The 20,559-nt window shown below is 37.1% G+C and overlaps 1 protein-coding gene across 1 annotated transcript; it reads right to left on the bottom strand.

Moving 5' to 3' along the window:
- Window positions 1-532: 532 nt before the first annotated feature.
- On the bottom strand, window positions 533-17,418 carry LOC119782921 (alpha-2,8-sialyltransferase 8F-like). Its single transcript, XM_038284134.1, has 7 exons — window positions 17,239-17,418; window positions 12,681-12,755; window positions 12,501-12,575; window positions 12,127-12,271; window positions 2,111-2,223; window positions 1,939-2,031; window positions 533-1,859 (listed from the first exon to the last, which is right to left on the bottom strand). The coding sequence occupies exons 1-7, from the start codon at window positions 17,328-17,330 to the stop codon at window positions 1,379-1,381; spliced, it is 1,074 nt and encodes a 357-aa protein (XP_038140062.1). The 5' UTR covers window positions 17,331-17,418; the 3' UTR covers window positions 533-1,378.
- Window positions 17,419-20,559: the final 3,141 nt, after the last annotated feature.

Genomic DNA, 20,559 nt, shown 5'->3' with positions numbered 1-20,559 from the left:
ATACAAGGGATTTTAATGCACTGCATTATTACCAAGTCGTTTAAAATAATTCAGGTTTATAATACCATCTCTTTTGTTGCAGCTACTGTACTTAACCAAGTTTAAATCTGTACTTTGGCCTGTCGGTTGCAGCAGCCTGATTCCTTTTTTTTTTTTTTTTTTACCCATTCCTCTGTTAATCTGCTGTTTTCTTTCAAATTATTTTTCCATTGTTTACATAATTTAGGCCAAGTATTAGCCTTTGGAAAGAACGCAACCCAGAGAAGCCCAAGTCCACACCTTTCTAACTTCATGCTGAACAGTTGATATGAAATAGATATATATATATATTTATATATATATATATATATATATATATATATATATATATATATATATATATATATATATATATATATATATATATATATATATATATATATATATATATATATATTTTATTTTATTTATTTTTTTTTTTTTACTGTAAACATTGTAGTTGTGGTTTATTCAGATGCAAGGAAGAGAAAAGTCTTAAACATATTAAATGCTCTTTTACTGTCAAAAAAATAAATACATTTAAATGTTCCTGTTTGTTTTTTTATTTGCTGCAGCTTGACCTTGGTGTCAGTTTGTTAGAATGTTCTGCAATATCATTTCATCTCAGTTAATCCTTGGTGGCTGCCTGTTTTGCTTCAAGCTACAGGTCTACTAACTTCTGAATACTTTCAGAATATGTTTCTTCATCAATTCAACATTAATTATTCATTTTAACTTATCATATAATATATCTTCCTGCTTGAAATTACTCATATAATCTTTTTGATCTTATAGTATGGACATAAAAACTGGTTTTACATGTTTACTGACATCATTCACAACTCAAAATGTTTCACATGTAGCTAATATGCTAAACCTGTGTTTCAATGGGATTTCAAAATCTGCAAGTTCATATGTAGTTAATCAGAACCAATTGAAAATCTGCTCAATAAATTCATGTAGTTTGTCTGAACAAGCAACTTATTTTATTTAACTGTACTCTACCGAAATCTCCCTTGTCAAATCTGAGACTGTGTTAAGGAATTATCCTTCTTATATTATTAGCTAATTTTGTTTTATCCAATACGGAGATGCGATTGGTTATTAATTTAGTGAAATATCAGAGACTGCCCTTTGTTTTGCAGTCCTTATTTATCAATCCTAATGACTTGCAGAACTATAGTGGGAATTTTGTTTTAGCACATTTTTATTAACAATTATTATAAATAGAGCCCACCTCATTTTAGCATTAAGAATGTGTTTTGATAGCTTAACGTCTAAAGAACAAAGTTTGCGGTTCCACTTGGCATAATCACAATAATTTCCCTGTCTTGTCGCTACAGAGAAAAGTCTTGCCCTGTTACTGATAGTGATCTGGTTCACATTCTCCCAGGTGCAGGCGAAGGACACCTTGTTTGTGAAGTTGCAACAACATGTTGAATTCAGATGGCATGGAGTGAAAATTGGAATTTGGTTTCATGTCATCATAATAATGTTGAGTCAGGTTTCTGAAGTTGTATGGATGAACACTGAAGGGCCAAAATCCATAAAGATGCACATTGTCACAAAGCTCCAAAGCTAGGCTTGCCATTATAACTCCAGTGCTGAGGCGCGCTTCTTTCAGCCCATGTGAACGCCAAAAGAGAAAGAGTTTATAGATGTACTCAGGATTGATGATGACAGGTTGGATGGCATCTTGAAAGTCTTGAATGGCGTAAAAAGTTCTCATACATACAGCTGTGTTCATGCCAAAGGAGAAGGCAGGAAGGACCAACATTGAGTTGCCATAGTTACTAAGCTTTTCCATTAGTGGCCGTCGACGTCCTACCAGCGACTCAAATCTACAAATATATATTAAAAATGCATTTAAAAAACACAACTATGTATAATTTTTTTAGGGTAAGTAAGTTATCAGCTTACTTGTTTATGAGGATGGTTGGGTTTGCAGTCACAAGGTCTGTTTTAGTACCAACATGTTTCTCATAACCGTCTGACAAAGGAGGCAGGTTGCACCTGAAGAAAAAACATAAATTTAGATATGAAAAACTGATTTAATTTCTCAGGATGAGTTTCACTCTCAAAACCTGCTCACCTGATAACAAACTCAGCTGAATCTATCATTTTTCCACAGCTGCTGTTCCCCAGGATCCCACCATTCCCGACTACAGAACATGTGTCCCATCTTTTATTTGAAAAAGGATGCCCCTGGAATCATAAGCAGCAGAAATATTTTGTTCAAGCTCATTTGAGCAAAATAAAGTTGGATTAAAACCACTATTTCCTTTCATTGAAACTCACATTTTAATCAGTTAACTTTAAACAAATAATTAATGTAGATTAAAATTGAAGAAAAAGATTTTGGGCAATTAATGTTATGATTTTGAAATATTTTTTTTCTCTTTAAATGGTACCTTATTTGTTTTTAAAAAAAATTTACTTGTGGTTTAAGCAACTACTGGGCCGACAGGTGCAAACGTGCAGTGAAAGACGAAACTAGATTGCAAATCACATGCAAACAAAAAATGCAGCAACCACAAACAAAAAGCTGCAAGCAAAACAATGCTCAAATCAAATAAAGAAAAACATGAAACTATAAAAACCAGCTGCACACTCACTCTGAAAAATGGATCAGTAAAAGGAGATTAACGAAGAAAGTATAATGCAGGTTTTTGCTTTATGTTTAGTGATTGCAGTATTTTTTTTTTTTTTTTTTTTTTTTTTGCAGCATTTTTCTGTTGCATTTGATTTTGTTGTTTTTTACCACTGTAAAAAACAAAAAATTGATATGCAGTACTGTATATATGCTATGATGTCAAAAACCTCTTTGCCAAAGCCAAATGTCTTTCTCTGAGATGCTGTGAAGCAGTATTAGCCTTATAGATTTGTGTTAAAGTGCATACTCAATTTTGTATGGAAGGTTTGAGTGGTAATATGTTTTTAAGGTATATCAGTATTACTAATGGTTACAGTGCTTTCTTACTCAAATAAATATGAACTGCTGAAAATCTTGTTCCACTTGGACTTACATCAAGCTCAAAAGAATTACATTTCTTTGTATCTAAAGAGTGTGCTTCCTCTTCACTCTTCTGTTGCTGATATTTTTACCATTTTGCTATACCATTGTACTTCAAATGTGTAAAAAAAATAATGCAAAAAACCCCTCTGTTGTGTCTACCACTAGGTGGTGTACGAGTAGAGAATAAAAAAAGAGGAGTAGAAGAAGTGATATAGAAGAAGAGAAGATCTGATGTTACTGTTTGCTGAACGAGTTCTTAAATAAAGCTGTTAAGAGTTCTTTGCCTACCTCGTCCTGGATACTACACATAACAATTGGCGACGATGACGTCTGTACCCATGCCTGCGCCGTTCCTACCCTGCAGTGGAGAACCTACGGTCCCGTTTTCCATGTGGCGGAAAATGTTTGAGAACTACTTAACGGCTATTCATGCTACTGGCAATTCCTGGTCCGATGCTAGACGTCGTGCTCTACTAATTCATGCACTTGGCTTTGAAGGACAACGTTTATTTTACACCTTGCCTAATGCCGGCACTTCATATAATGACGCTATGACGGCGTTGGAACTACAGTTTACACCGAAGGTGAACGTTGTCGTGGCGAGACACCAATTCCGACAGAGAATGCAGAGGGCGGATGAGACTGTGCCTCAATACGTGGCTGCTTTACGTGAGTTGGCTATCCCATGTGCTTATGGAACCATGGAGGACGAGATGCTGCGGGATCAGCTGATTGAGAAGGCGTATGCACCGGAGGTGAGAAAGAGGCTTTTACTGGAAGGCTCTTTAACGCTGGACAGCGCTGTCACGCTGGCATGTCAAGTGGAACACACTCTTCAGTCGTCCAAACTCCTCAGTGGAGCTACAGCTGTTCACACCGTTGCCCAGCGCGGACCTACTCAACGCAAGGAAAAAAACCGCCAAGCTGCTTCTAAAAATAACCACACGCGCCCCGCGCGGCAAACAGCGTGCACCTGTTATCGCTGTGGATCTACAAATCACCTGGCGAATGCAAGAAACTGTCCTGCAGCCGCGGCAAAATGCAACAGCTGTGGTAAGACTGGACACTTTTCTAAAGTTTGCCGCTCAGCTAAACAAGTTGGGGACGTAATTCCTGAAGTGGTTGTGCTCATGTTAACTGCAAATGAAGTTAACACTACTGATAGACTGTTTTGCAATGTGAACATTAAAGCTGCGTCGGGCGAGTCAGCTGATTGTGAATTACTGATTGATACGGGATCCTCAGTTTCTATCATACCAGAGACTCTGTACAACAGACATTTTTTTGAGTGTACTCTCACTGCACCTCAGGTGAAATTAGTTACTTACTTGAAAGAGGATATTCCTGTAATAGGATGTTTGGAAGCAACAGTTACCCTTCATGACAACGCTGCTCCTGCTTCTTTGTATGTAGTTAAAGGCGGATCTGCATTACTCGGAATGGATCTGATAAAAGCACTAAAATGGACATTTAGCTCCGATTCAATCCATGCTCCAACCCCTGAACATGCTTCTTCTGCTGCACCTGTGTTACTGACAAAAACGAACTCTGCTTCTATTGGCTGTGTTGCCGGGTCTGTGCACAAAGTTAAAGTACGTGAGGATGCAGTTCCAGTTCGGCAAAAACTTCGCCGCCTTCCATTTGCAGTACGAGACGCAGTGTCGGAGGAACTAGATTTGCTGTTAAAGGAGGGAATTATCGAACGCATTGATGCTTCCCCCTGGATTTCACCTATTGTGGTCACAACGAGGAAAGAGGGCAGACCAAGATTGTGCGTTGACTTAAGGGAACCTAATAAAGCTATAGTTGCTGACAGTCACCCTTTGCCCCACATGGATGAGCTTTTAAGTGAGCTCAGGGGTGCCAGTTTTTTCTCCACCATAGACCTGGCATCTGCATACCATCAGCTCCTGCTACATGAGAACAGTAGGGATCTCACAGCTTTTATTACGCACAAGGGGCTTTTCCGTTACTGTCGTGTTCCCTACGGTTTGGCCTCTGCTCCATCTGCATTCCAAAAAATGATGGAAACTGTGCTTAAAGGACTGCCTGGTGTGCACAATTACTTGGATGATGTAATTGTTTCAGGATCTTCCTTACAAGAACATGACAAACGACTGCATGCTGTGCTCCAGCGTCTTATGGAGGCAGGCCTAACACTTAACATGCAAAAATGTGCATTTAGACAGTCCAGCCTCAAGTTTCTTGGTCACATCATTTCCAAAGATGGCATCCTTCCTGATCCAGCTCATAGTGCAGCTGTACGTGATGCACCACCACCACATGACCTACAGTCTCTGCGCTCCTTCCTTGGTTTGATCTCCTGGTACAGCAAGTTTCTCCCTAATTTTGCCACATTAGTGGAACCAATGCGGGCTGTGCTAAGAGAAACTGCTGACTCTGGTTTCGTATGGACTGAAAGGGCTGATCAAAGCTTTAGGGACTTAAAGGATCTTTTACTGAACAGTCCGGTTCTGGCTCTTTTTGACCCATCCCTCCCAACCATTGTCACCACAGACGCTTCAGATTATGGCCTGGGTGGTGTGTTGACCCAAATACACCCAGATGATGTTGAACGAACTGTAGCATTTGCATCTCGTATGCTGACCTCTGCAGAACGGAAATACTCCACAGTTGAAAAGGAGGCTCCTGCTTGTGTGTGGGCCGTGGAAAAGTGGAGGTCTTATCTCTGGGGCCGACGTTTCACGCTAAGGACTGATCATCAAGCACTGACGACACTACTTGCTACTAAAGGCATTGGGCGTGCTGGGATGAGGGTCGCACGCTGGTCTGCGCGTTTGCTGTGCTTCACCTATGATATGGAGTACAGGCCTGGATCACAAAATCAGGCTGCAGACTGTTTGTCACGGCTACCACTTCCTATGGACTCCATCCTTATTGATGAACCTGACATGGTTGCAGCCGTGGTGTCAGCTCTGTCTGTTGCTGAGTTCACTTCTGCTTCCTCTCAATGCCCTGAACTCACACTTCTCCGTGGACAGATAGAGAAAGGCTGGCCAAAATGTAAGAAGGATGTGGACCCTGTCTTAATGCCATACTTCCACATCAGGAATGAGCTTTCTGCATCTCAGGATCTGGTCATGAGAGGTGAACATCGATACATTGTTCCTGTTTCTTTACGTGCTACTGTCATTCACCTGGCACATGAAACACATCAAGGCGTTGTACGCACAAAACAAAGACTTCGTGATCTCTACTGGTGGCCCCAGATGGACAAGATGGTTCAGTCAGTTATTTCTACATGTACGACGTGCCAAATGAACGACAAATCTGCTCAGACTGCTCCTGCTCCTCTACAACCTATTGAACTGCCGAACAGACCATGGGAGAAAGTTGCTCTGGACATTGTGGGTCCCTTCGAAACTGCTGCTTCTTCATGTAGATTCGCTATAACATTAGTGGACTATTACAGTAAATGGCCAGAAGTAGCATTTGCTCATGCTGTAACGACTGATGTTGTTATCACATTCCTGCGCTCTATTTTCAGCAGAGAGGGGAACCCTGATTACATAGTCACTGATAATGGGCCACAGTTTCTTTCCAGCTCTTTTGCAGATTTTCTCAAAGAGAGGGGAATATCTCATCTTCGTACAAGTGTGTACCATCCACAGTGCAATGGTGCTGTTGAAAGATGGAACAGAGTTCTTAAGGAGACAATACTAACCGCGGAACACATGCAGAAAGACTGGAAAACCACAGTGACTGATTTCTTACAGAACTACAGAGCAACACCACATAACACAACTGGAGTATCTCCATCAGAACTACTGCACAACAGGAGGATGAAAACAAAAGTGACTGTCTTTCCAGATTCAGAAAAAAAGCAGGATTGGCACTACAGTACGAGAAACAGTTAAACAGAAACAAGAAAAGTCTAAACAATACACTGACAAGCGCCGTGGAGCCAAGACACCAACATTCAAACCTGGAGATATGGTGAGGGTAAAAAGACCCCATCATGTTCGCAAAGGCTCATCTAGATTTACTCCACCGCTGTGTGTTGAAAAGCAGATTGGAGAAAGTACGTATGTACTCAGTGACAATAAAAGGTGGAATGCTGCCAGACTTTCACGATACTCTGCAGGTATTCCATGTAAAACAACAGAACCAGAGGAAAGTGACCTATTGGTTCAAAGGAAAAGTGTTAGAACTGCTGCTCAACCAGTGTGGCTCAAGGACTTTCAAACAGGCTAAAAAAAAAGTAAATGGATACATAAATGAGTGTGTTACATGTTTTGGGTACAGGTGGACTAATTCTCATGGTACAAAATGTTCAAATACTTGGATTTTATTTCTCAATGGTTACATTGGTAATTCTGTTTCTTAGTAACTCCAAATGTTAAAGTACAGGGTTGCTGAATATATTTGATTCGTTTTGTTGCTTAGTTAAGTAACCACCTACTTTGATTTCAGCTAAAGTTATACCAATTACATAAAAACTGTTAAATGAGGTTAATATTTAGTGTTATCCTACACGGGTACATGCAAGCTTTTCAAGTAAGGGGGGAATGTTGTGTCTACCACTAGGTGGTGTACGAGTAGAGAATAAAAAAAGAGGAGTAGAAGAAGTGATATAGAAGAAGAGAAGATCTGATGTTACTGTTTGCTGAACGAGTTCTTAAATAAAGCTGTTAAGAGTTCTTTGCCTACCTCGTCCTGGATACTACACATAACACCCTCAAATGTATTTTTAAAGGACTTTACATATATTAAAAAAGCATAATAAAACTATATGTCTATGGAAATGTATACTGTAAAAGTTATTACCAGAGCAGTCAAAGACCAAAAAAAGGGAACTGATGAATGTCAGCTAAAACATGAAAGATGGTAAATCGGAGGTGTCTCCTGAAAATAAAAACACTAATGATAAGTGCAATTTGACAAAAAAGAATGGAATCAATCATTACTGGGTTTTTGTGAGAGGCTGGGATCTACTGGGATCACAATCAAAAACATATTATCCATGTAAATCTCCCTTCCATAGGCCTCCTCACAGTGGGATGTGCTGGGAACAGCGTTCAAAGGAGGCCTCCAGGGGGCATCTTGAACAGATGTCCGAACCACCTCAGCTGACTCCTCCCGACGTGGAGAAGAACTAACTCTACTGACTGAACTCCTCACCCTATCTCTAAAGGAGTGCCATGTCACCCTGCAGAGAATGCTGATTTAAGCTGTGTGTATCCAAGATCTTGTTATTTTAATCATAATACAGGTTTTATGGCATTAGGTGAGGGTAGGAATGAAGACAGACCAGTTAAGTGAAAGCTTTGCTTTGTGATTCAGCTCCCTGTTCACCATCACAGTCCACCTCATGAACAGGACCCCCTCAATCTGAACTTTGAGAGGCTAACCCCACTTTTTCACACTCGGCTGCAAACCACCCCAGTCGGTGCACTGTAGGTCTTGACAAGAGGGAGCCAGCAGAACCACCTCATCTGCAAAAAGCTGCAACGAAATCTGCTGTTCCCCAAGTGAGATACCCCCTGCCCTTGGCTGTGCCGAGAAATCCTGTGACCCGCAACAGGTCTAACTTAACACAGGCAATTCGGACCAGACTCCTGCTCCACTTGTACAGCGACTAAATGGGCCCTAGTAAAAGGACCACCGAGTCGATACCCCTGGATGGCCCCCCACAGAGAAAATGGTCAAATGCCTTCTCCAAGTCAACAAAACACAAATTTACATAATAACCTCAGGCACTATGTGGTGTAGAATTGGTCCAGCGGTCAGGTTGAGAGCTGCATTGCTCCTCCCGAAGCTGGGGTCTCATAATCAGATGAACTTACCTCTTTAGGTTTTCCTGGGGAGGGCGAATAGTGTGATGCTTTTGTACAGTAGTTGGAGTTGAAGCCTTGCTACTATGGGATTTTTTGACTACCCTTGTGACTTTAGCCAGATTTGGGGTAGTCTGGGAACATAAAGTCTAAGTGTACTATGTTCTCAGAATGTATTTCCTGTAATAGACTGTAATAGAAAAAAAGGCTTTATAAAAATGACCGGTTGAATAGAATTGTACCAATTATCTGAACTTGCTTTGTCAGATGTCTGTTTTGTTTTGTTTTGTTTTTTCTGTGCTTAGGGATTACAGTATAAAACCTGATCAAAGTCTGCATATATTGAAATGTTTCCCAACTATCACATCCATCTTCTCTGTAATCAGCGGGATGAGTCATACCACAGATTAATAAAAAAAAATCTTACAAAGTGTGACAAATTTGTAAGCAACAACTCACATGAATTGTTTACAATTCATGTAAATTGTTTACAATTGTTGCTTAATGGGAAATGGGAGAATTGGGAGGGAATGCATATCCAGGAATTATCATTGCTTCCTGACCCAGGATGGTGACCAGTTATCAGGTGATCAGACTCCATAAAGCATTGCACTCTGTCTTGGCAGATCAAACTTGCTGTTCCTTTTTATCATAGGTATTTAACAGGACGAGTTTTGTGCAGACAGCTTATGAAAAATTCTCATGAAATGCAAAGCAAATATCATGATCTTTTGATTCTGCCACTACTGCAGAAAAACTAATTCTGGTTAGAAAAGTCTACATACTGTAGTTTTGTTAAACTGGAGCAGGAATACGTAGGTAAAATCATAGATGAAATTTTGATTGCAGAAGTCCAAAAAGTATTTGTAATGTAACTCATAAATAAGTTCAGCATTCTAGACACTGCAAAAATATAAAACTAAGTAAGTAATTTTTTCTCAAAATAAGTGCATTTATTCTTGAATTCAGACGGTTAAGTCAGACTCTTTGCCAATAGTATAAGACAATTTACATTTAAATTAAGAATAAAACAACTGCAGTCTCTCATTTCAAGTGCATAATATCTTATTATCTTATTTTAGGGTAATGTAGTCTTTCCATTGGCAGATCATCTTATTTTCCTGCTCAAATTAAGGGTACATACACTTATTGTTAGAAATGTTTCAGAATGTTTTTGCAGTGTAGATCTTCTGTGTTTGTTTCCTCCACTTTTATGTATGTTTTCTCCAGTTTGTCTTGCATGTCTACTATCCCTCTCCTGACAAAATATATGGATCCATGACATGAAAAATTGGACAATTTCCATGTTGGATGATAATAATAATATATAACCATAATAAAATTGATTTATCAGCACCTGTTATAAAACAAATATACTTTACAAGGTTATTTAGAGCTTTATAATAGGGAGGAGGATCTTGATGTGGATATGCTGTCTTCAGGAGCCAGTGAGGGTGTTTTAGGAGGAGTGTTACACAGTTCTTTTAATGTAACTTTTACTTTGAAAAAAGGAAGAGGGTGATCCCAATGGGCCGGCTGCTGCTTATAGAACCTATGGTGGCACTTTATGCATTTGACCTCTTACTTTTTATTTCCAAACCATAAACTTCAATTCCTCTTGTCCTGGATCTGTTTGTCACTTTGCTCAGATTTCTGGGTATGAACTGAACCTTACGAAAATTAAGTTCTTATATTTAAGTACCAAAAAAAATATTTTAGAACTTACTAATTTGGGTATCACAATGACAGAAAGAAACCAAAACTTGTTCAAAGGGAATTTAATACGCTGCTGAATTCTTTTCCACACTTTCATTTTCTTTGTCTAATATTATCCTGATCCCATGGTGAAACAAATTCATGATTTTTCCTTGCACTTAATCATTTCTTTAAACCATCTGTTCAGGATCAGGCATTGCTAGAGTGGCACAGGAGTGAGCTTGCTTACTTTAAAGAAATTTTCATAGAGAAAAAAAAAATGGCATTATTTGAACAATTTAGCAATAAATATGATTTATGCAGTGCTTGAAACTGGAAAAAGTGAAATGTTCTCTTCAGCATTAAACTGGGAAAATTGTAAATGCATGGGGTCCTTTTCTTGACATGTTTCAAGATATACCATTATATTTGAAATTATTTAACTTTTACTAGAATGTGCTTTGTACTTGCAGGGATGTAACGTGTGGAGATGACCAAACAGTGACCTGGGTGGGAGTTAATGGGATTGATGTGCAGGGATTGTTTTTCTGTATTTTATTTTCCTGTTTAGTGTTTTGTCTGTTATGGTAAAGTTGTACGTATCCATAACAGGAAATCTTTTATAAAAAGGCATTGATTGAAAAAATACCTCTTCATAAGTGTTAAAAGTACATGAATATTAATGATAGCACAACTATATCCATTAAATGTGGCAAAAAAAATAAAAACAAAAATAAACATAGCAACAAGGAATATAATACAGCCTTTTAGAGAAAGTTACGGTTCCATTTCTAGTACTAAAAACGGAACTATAAGACTAGACCTGTCCACCAATCATTACCTTTCAGAGCTCAACATTTGCTATTGCACATGCAACATTTAGTGCAATAACAACATATACTACTGAAACTACTTTTTCTTCTTAAGCCACCTACTAAGACAAATGATCCATATTGAAATCCATTTTTAACTGCGAGGTAAGATGTTCAGATGTGAACTAACTTATTGTGAGCTCTAAAGCTCGTCATCTGGTGTGATGTCGGCTGGCATAAAAGTTTGTGCCGCAGCTGTGGATGCTGACGTTAGCACCGTGAGCATCTGTTCTGCAACAACATTAGTTGTGCTGAGATATTTTTAAACTTGAATACCTTGAATAAAGTGGACCAACTCCTGTGATGCTGCTTGTGCATCACATATACAGGTGCATAAGTAAAAAAACACATACAAATGTTCCTGCTTGGGATTTCAGTATAAATTTAAATAAATACATACATTTTTTGATGTGTTTGATGTGTCATTATAATTAATGATTTTTAAATTAACCTGTTAAATGGCCCGTAATCAATTTTATTAGAAGAACGGCTTAACTAGAATGGATATTTGTCATCTAAGTAAATGGCACAAACGCAATTATAACAAGAAGTCTGGAAGATTTTAAGACTTTTACTATGCACCAAGCCAAAATGTCTTCCAGGAACCAAAAACACTAAAGCTGCCTCTTTTGTCTCTAATAGAAGAATATTATAAACAAATAATTAAACATAATTATTTTGTTAGAAAATTAGCTGTTATAACTGCCTTAATAATTAAAAAATAACTTACTTTTGTAAATAAGTTGAAAACCTTAGGATCCACAACAAAGGTCCTCTTTCGTTCTCCGTCATAAACAATCTGCGATCCCACTGGAGTGTTCATCTGGCTAATGATGGCCGTATCAAAACCATTGACATTGGCTTTTAGGTCCAGCCTGTGAAATCGCAATAAAACCTGTTGGCATTTGTTTTTTTGACATAGCAGAGTTACTATAACAAAATAATTTTTTCTTATTCAAAGAAAAAGAAAGACATTTGGAAATCGTTGAACAGCAGATTACACATTCAAAAACCTTCCATTATCCTGAAATATATAATTCTAAGACATGTATAATTTTTCAAAACTTATTTTCCATGTGAAGAAATTATTAATGACATCTTTACCTTAATTTTTCATAATTGTAGTCTTGCCTGGTCCAGGGTTCAGAGTAAACTTCTAAAGCTTTCTTAATATTCTCCCTGTCATGATTAAACATATTAAGCAAGAAGGTTAGTGTTTTACTTTCCTTAGTGCAAATAAATGTTTATTTGACTAGGTATAGGTATTTGTTTGTTTTTTCTTACCCACAGTTTTTACAGGAAGCAAAGGAGTGAGGTTGACTTTTTATTTTAAGCTGTTGATGGTTACTCTCTTGAAAACTGTGATACCAACAAGAGAAATACATCCACAATATTAGCGAAAGGATCTAACGACAGTATCCTAATTGTGTGATTGACTTTATTCAGTCCAGATTCAATCCAACATGAAAGTAGTCAGAACACATTGATCTGATAACCGGCTGTGTTTGTATAATCTCAATGCATTCTGGGATGCAAAGTGGTGCAGTACTTAGCACTGCTGCTTTGCAATATGAAGGTTCCAGGTTCGATTGTATGTCTTTGCATGGAGTTTGCATGATCTCCCTATGCATGCTCTCAGGGTACTCCGGCTTCCTCCCACAGTCCAAAAACAAGACTGTGCTGGTGAAGATTCGCAATCAACCATATATGCCATTATAATAATTCCAAAAAAGTTAACGAACAATCCACTGGACTTGAGGTCGTTGTTGGCCTGCAATACCTGATACTGATCTATGCCTAGGCAAGATGTTTTGGATGATATCGGGAAGGAATCAACTCTATTGCTGCATTATAGGTTTTTGAGAGGGGTGGTCTCAGGTTCCAGCTCTCTAAAACCTAGAGCGCAGCGGGGTCAGCAAGGCCAACAAGGCCAACAATGACCCTCACGACTACCTTTTCAGAGAAATAGGTCAGTATCCGGTATTGCAGGCAAAGACCTGAACGACTCCCCGTTACTAAGGGGAGAACCTGTTCTGTCGGTTCAGTTTGAATGTTTTCTAAGCCATAACAGGGCTTTGTTGGGCTACTCTATAAAGCCTGGAACTCAACCCTAATCCAGACATTTTTTTTTATTGAAAAAGCTTCCTGGATGGAAAGTAAAACGTCTTCAAACTTGGAAAACAAAGTCCAGTGGATTGTTTTCTAATTTTTTCAACTTTACAAAAACACTACATAACACTTGAATATAGCCAAACAGTTAAATTACTATACCATCAGTTACCATTTTTATTGATTGTTTCATTAATCAGTTGAAGTGGTTGATCTGAAACTAATGGCTTGGTCAGTTTCTGAACATTTTCTTTTTTTTTTATCAAACCAAAACTGGTTTAACCAACTAGATTTGTTGTTTGTTGAACCAATTTCTTCTTAGAGTGCATTATTATTACATCTTTTTTTTTTTTTTGCTGTTTAATATTATATTAAAAAAAAATTATTTTTGTAAACTGAAGGAAACGTGATACCGTAACTGCATTTTGTTTGCAGTTATGGTTTGTTAATATAGTACGTTTGAGCAATTTCAAATCTGCCTAAGGCAAGATTAGAGGGATATCTGGCTGGCAAAACTATAGTGCGAGTGAAATTAAGGTCCATGGACCCTGTACATGGAAAATAAAGCCATTGGCTGGAGGTGAGGGCAGTGAATGGCTATAGACAGGAAAAGGTTTCTTTCTTGGAAAAAAAAAACTGAATTCAAATCAATCATGCTCAAAGGGGCTTAGTGGCAGGTGCAGGTTTTCCTAGAAGGTGTTACAAAAAAGCAGAAACCAGTTATATCGGGAGATTCTACAGTGCGTCTGCCCTGCTGAACAAAGGAGGGTTTATCTAAAAATCCCTCAACAGAAATTAACCAAAGCCCAAGATGTTTTTGAACATTCTTTTTTTTTTTTTTTGAACATTCTGCTAAACTTTTTAAAATGAAAAAAACACAAAAGAGAAAAAATTTGACAATAACTTAAAATCCAATCAAAGCTTGCTTGAATTAATCTAACTAATTTTACTAAGTAAGTAATTTAACACTTGTCACGGAAAACTAGGCTAGTAAACTAGCCCAGCAGTAAAAATATTTTTTTCCTGCGAGTGGTCTAGCCTCGATCAATGCCCAAGGCCCTAGAACTGGCGGGCCAATCACAACGCAGAGATGTGTTTTGAATTTTTGGATGTAAAGTGGGCGGGGTTTTGAGGGCGGGACGACAAAGCTGCGCGACGCTGGAGAAAGAGCAACAAGGAAGATGGTAACAACTATTGAACTGTGGCAGCAGCAGCTTCCAATGGAGCGCTCCATTGAAAGTTTAAATTTCTCTTTCTGTTTTTGTTGTTCAATAAAAGTACGTTTTAAGATCTTTTGAGGCGCGATTATTATACTTTAAAGCATCTATATGGTCCATTTACCGATTTAATGCATAATTAAAAAAACAATTTCCGAGGTTGAGTGGACAGCAACCAAGGGCTAACGGCAGCCAGGGCTAACCGCACCCCATCTGCAGCGGCCCTCTCTCGGCATAGTTGTGTTTGAAGGAGCGCTGGCTCTGATGGCAATTTTTGATTCAGCTTTGGAATCAGTTTTGGAAGGATTAGACTTGGGGTTTTCGTTGAAACGTCAGCAGTAATAGGCTCTACGCTCATTCATTTTTAATAAGGACATATTTGCCGTTTTCCAGACAGGCTGTTTGTTTACACTCCCCTACCAGCTTTCTGTTGCACTTACGTCACAGTCAGTTTCACTCATTGGTCAGAGCGTTGGCTAATAGGCACAGACATGGTTTGAAAGACAACGGGTTGTTCTCATCAACAATCTTCCGATGTCTCATTCATCAGGTCCAGACTAAATTATACATTTAATGTCACATTTAATCTGGTTTATCAGGCTAACAGTACACATCATCAAATAGGTCAACTCCATCCACTCTACAAACACTCCCCATTTTTACTGTAGCTTTATGTCAAAGAAGATTGTTGGAAAAATTACCTTTGATCACATAAAATCTACTCTAACACACTGACTGTGCGTGCTATATTTGCACATTAAATATCACTGGATTCAGACAAACCCCATCTTTACAACAAGCTATGATGTGAGTTGTTTTGATGATACTACAAAACAAATTAGCACTTTTTACACAGATATACATTTTTTCATAGTTCTCTAAATCCCCTTTCCCACTGAAATTAGCGAATTTGATGTAAATTCCTTATGTAACTTGCATGCTATCATGGATCACACACCTTTGTATTTATGAAGGGAGAATATTTTATGTAAGCAGGGTTGAGGGGGTTTCTCTCAGACACAAAAATAAAAATGTGCCTTTGTTGAATAATTAAGTTGTTCTTGAAATAAAAATACCACCAACAAAAAGCACAAATAGATATTTATGTTTATATCATATTCTTTAATTTGATTATTTAATGTAGCATTTTCAAAGTATACCTTTATGAATGCCTCAATTGGCGGGACTATATAGGTGTTGTCAACAGAAAAAGTATATTTTTCATTTTCAGGATGAAACTGTGTTTTTTTTTTTACCCTAGTTAAATAGCATTTGTTATTATATGTTTAAATGTGACTTTTTTGTGATCTAGTAGATGGAATAACTAAAGAAGTAAGATGGACTCGATTTCCAGAGAACCAGCTCTTAGCAGTAAAAATTATCCCACAGGTATTTATCACATGACCGTTGCCATATTGCGATGTCATTTAAGCAATTAATCTTTTTCTTCTATGCACATAGTAGCTTTTTATGTTTCTTGAATTGTATCGCCATAAGATATGTAAATAGATTGTTAAATCTTCTTTGATAGACATTACAAATGTCTGTTTGAACCGGTTGAAAGAAGACCTGCAGCTCTCGTCTGGTTTCTGTCTGGTTTGCATGTAGGTCAAAAGAGTTAAACTAATTCAGGAGAATGCGCGGATTAATGCACTGTGAGATCCCTGTTAGGTAATATATTATGCCCATAATATTATATAATAATTGTAATAAATGTTGGTGTTTTTCATGCGAGTGTTTATTATTTTACACCAGAGTTGCCCAACAGGTTTTATGTTTTGTTTTTTTTCCAGAAATCAACTATTGCGCCCCAGAGACCGCCTCCTCAGTACTTTCTTACTTAACCAAACGGGTCCAAATTCAGGTCGACTTAAAGCTGCAAGTGTAAAAAAAAAAAAAAAACCTAAGTAAAAGTTTCTTTACCCTTTGCTGTATTCTTTTTTAAAGACAGTCTGTAAATTGATTTTTACATTTCCTTTTAAACACATACCGTAATAAATTATCATAAATGCATTGTTTGAAAAGGGTAAAAATTATTTTAATTGTTTTTTGCATTGGTGTGGTTTCAGTGCATTCAATCAGACACGAACAGAGTGTTAAAGAAATTAGAAATCTGTTTTTTTTTCCATGACTTTTGAAATGTAATTTTACATGCTTTACAGTGTTTTAATTATCCAAAATTGGCTGGGTGGTCAAAAACACAAATTTATTTATTTATTGCTACTTTATATGGAGTAAAATTAAAAATCATAAAGGGGATTCCTTACAGTGACGTTATTATCAATGAAAATAGTTGTTAAAATTGTGATTCTCTCTAAAGCTTTTACTAGTTTTTCCATGGTAAAGTTTGTTGTCTTCTATTAAAAGAGCATTTGTTTCTTAAATCACATAAATGAAAAAAAAGACACAATGTGCTGTTAATTAAACATTTAAAGCTCTCTTAAGAAACAAGAAATAAATAAACAAGATAGAGAAATATATATTTTTTAATTTCTAAAATCCATAAAGCTGCTTACTTGTTATCCATTATATGCCACACGAGAGTAGTCAGCAGGCCCACCATACAGAAGAGGGACAAAACAAAAGTAAATATCGGGCTCCTCATCATTTTTTTATTCCTCTTTTTCCAATCCCTTCAGGTTATCTCCCTCACGTCGTGTCACCTTTTCCTTGTCTGATAACATTCAGGCTCTTCCACTATGGTGTCACACCTCTGATAATATTTAGACCTTCCCCTTCAACCAGAATTATTTGCTATGAAAAAGCAAATACATCACAACTGTATATAGATACAATCTAAAATCTATTAAGTTTCTGAAGTGCACATACAACTGTAATTGTTTATATATGTCAGTGATCTTTGGTGTATAGTTTTGAACAGTTAAACAAACCTATGACTTTAACAAGTTTTTGAATCAAGCCATATAATTTCAACACACTTCAAGTTATTGGTGTCATTGAGGGCACTAAAAAGCTAGATTTTTACCTTTTAAAGAATTAAAAGTGCAATAAAACTATAAGGAAAAGTAAGAACATATGCAACAAGCTGCATGCATAAGTTTTCACACCCTTCAACTAATAATTTTGAATAACTTTATAGCATTCAGTCTTAGCATTTAGAGCATGCTCTCAATTTTAAGCAGCACATCCAGTAAGCAAGGAGCACCACCTACTGGTGTGAAGTAAGGAGCAAACAAAAACGACTGTTGGTTGTCGTGCCTGTTGTGCAATATAAGACTTAAATTCTGGCATTCAAATCAAAAGATTGTAATTTTTTGTGGTTTGTACAAATAGTAAATACTGATATCAGTTTATTTAAGGTTCTTTTTTAGTCAAATAATTCAGTCTTACTATTAGGTTTGTCGACCAAACTATTTAGTAAAAACTTCATTTTCTTGTGGCTTGCAGCTACCAATTAATTTTGACTTATAATTGCAGTTGTACATACTGAGTTTTGCCAAACCAGCAATTAAGTTTTTATGTCAACAAGATTAGTTTTAGTTGTAGTTATGGAGCTGTTAAAGTTTATAGAGATTTGACAGGTTTGAAATCTGCTCAATGTTATAATTTTCAAATGATGCACTGAAAAAATTAAATCAATGCTATTTTTACCTTTTAGAGTTTCGGGATATTGCGAATAGCAAAGTATTTCTTACAATTGACAGAACCCGCCGAGCAAAAATTACAAAAATTGAAAAGACAACATGATTTATGTCAAAACGACATCTAACTTTTGTTGAAAACTGAAAGGTGAAAAGATGTTGAAAATTGGGTTTTCGACCTCTTTTCAACATCTTGTATTGGATGAAAGTGAGACAAAATCAGACTGACCAAACACAGCCCAATTTTCAACAACTATTTCTGGACTTAATCAAGACTGACAGACCGACCACATTTAACCTAAAAAAAATAAAATAAATCTTATAGAACTTATTGATGAATAAATAAACTGAATTGTCTTTGGAAAAAATGTGCCGCACATTCTGGACCAAATAGCTAAACTGACTGGAATACTTTCAATGCCGATCCACCCTTTTACCTGGAAATCCTTTGGTACAGCTGCAAACTTCACGTTCAGTGTGAAAATACTTTTGTGGGGTTCAAAGCAAAACAAGTTGCGAAACAGCTTAAATTTGAAAGATATTTACAGCTCATTCTGGGTATTATAAAGGGCATAATCAAAACAATGCTCCTTTGCAGCTGCATTCTTGACTGTTAGTAATTCAGTAATTCTGGGGCAACAATAAACTCCCACCTCTTATACTGAGATTGATGAATCTGAGTTTACCAGATTGGTATGTGTTGTGTAAATTGGTCTGTTTGGCAAGCTACCTCTAAGCCATCACTCCCACATATAAAATGCCCATAATGAAAATATATAGAAAAAGCCTACATTCTACAAAACAAAATGCAAACCTACAAAAAGGTTTGTACAGAACTTTAGTGGTTCTATTTATTATTGCATCTTCTTTAAATGGATGCAGAAAGCGTTTAAAACCAATATGGCAAATTATGATTATATTCTCCTAGTCAAAAGTCAAAAAGTCAAAAGTCAAAAAGCCTTTATTGTCATTATATTCTGTGACAGATACAATGAGATTTGGGACTTCCATAACAGCTACCGTGAAATAAAAATAAAAATAAAAAATATATAAAAAAAAATATATATAGATATATTAAAAGGAAAAGGAAATGTAAACAGTTACAAAAAATATATATAAATATATTAAAAGGAAATGTAAACAGTGAAAAGGAAATGTAAACAGTGAAAAGGAAATGTAAACAGTACTGGCACAGATTGTGGGGGGGGGGATAGTGCAAAACAGGTGTAAAGTGACCGACAGTGCAGATCTTATATAAGCATTTTCTACCATGTTTATCAAACTTAAACAGTATTTCTAACAGAAAGAGGGACTTATTTATTTTCCAGTGTGGAGCACATGAGAGTGGACAGCAGGCTCCCAAAGAAAGAGGAGTCATCATCAAAGAGAGTAACTTCTCCCTCATGTCTGATCTCTTCTGCTGACCTCACCCTTGAGCCCTCATCGCGATCTGCTTCCTTCTCTGAGTGTTTCACAACCATCACTTGCTCTTTGTTTCTATCAGATATGCTGTTATTTCCAGAGTATGCTACCCCCTCCCCCCTAGGATGCTTACTCCTTGTATGTTCAGATATACTTATAACAAATGCATTGCTGCTTTTAGTATTTATTTACTCAGTGCTTTAAGCGTAACAAGATAAATCCTGGGACTCCCCTTAATGCTATCCAAATATGCAACAAAGACTCGGGTGATACTTTTATACAGATCTATGTTTTGCAATTCAAATGGCCCTTCCGACAACAACAAATTTCAGTTCTGTCACTCTATTGATCTAATTAAAAAGAACAAAAGCAGTTCTAAATCCAGTGAAATCAAACAATTAACAAGGAGAACAGTTTCCAGGATGAGTTATGTTATCAACACCAGGCTATAGATGAAACCCTGTATGCTTATACACTCACACCCACTGAGAACCGAGGAGAACCAGGAGAGTGGTACTGTAAGTCTACTGTAGCCTACAACAAGTGGCTAACTTTCATAACTCCCATGGGATCGAACTGAACAATGAGCACATTGAAGCTTAGCAGCCCCCCGAAGAGAAACTCCAAGGATAAACAGGCCATCCTCATGAGGTTTGTTAAAAGAAAGCACAAATCAGGTCTGTTTAAACGAGTAGCAGGTTGAGGGGGATATGTGTTTACATAAATGAACGTGCAGCAAGACACAAATTAAGCAGCAAAAACATGTTCTGTAAATCCAAACAAATGAAAAAAAAAATGCAACAGAAAAATTCT

The sequence above is a fragment of the Cyprinodon tularosa genome, unplaced genomic scaffold, assembly GCF_016077235.1.
Source record: "Cyprinodon tularosa strain WSP-4 unplaced genomic scaffold, ASM1607723v1 ctg105, whole genome shotgun sequence".
In the NCBI taxonomy this organism is placed as follows: Eukaryota; Metazoa; Chordata; class Actinopteri; order Cyprinodontiformes; family Cyprinodontidae; genus Cyprinodon; species Cyprinodon tularosa.
This window is presented reverse-complemented; position numbering and strand designations above follow the sequence as displayed.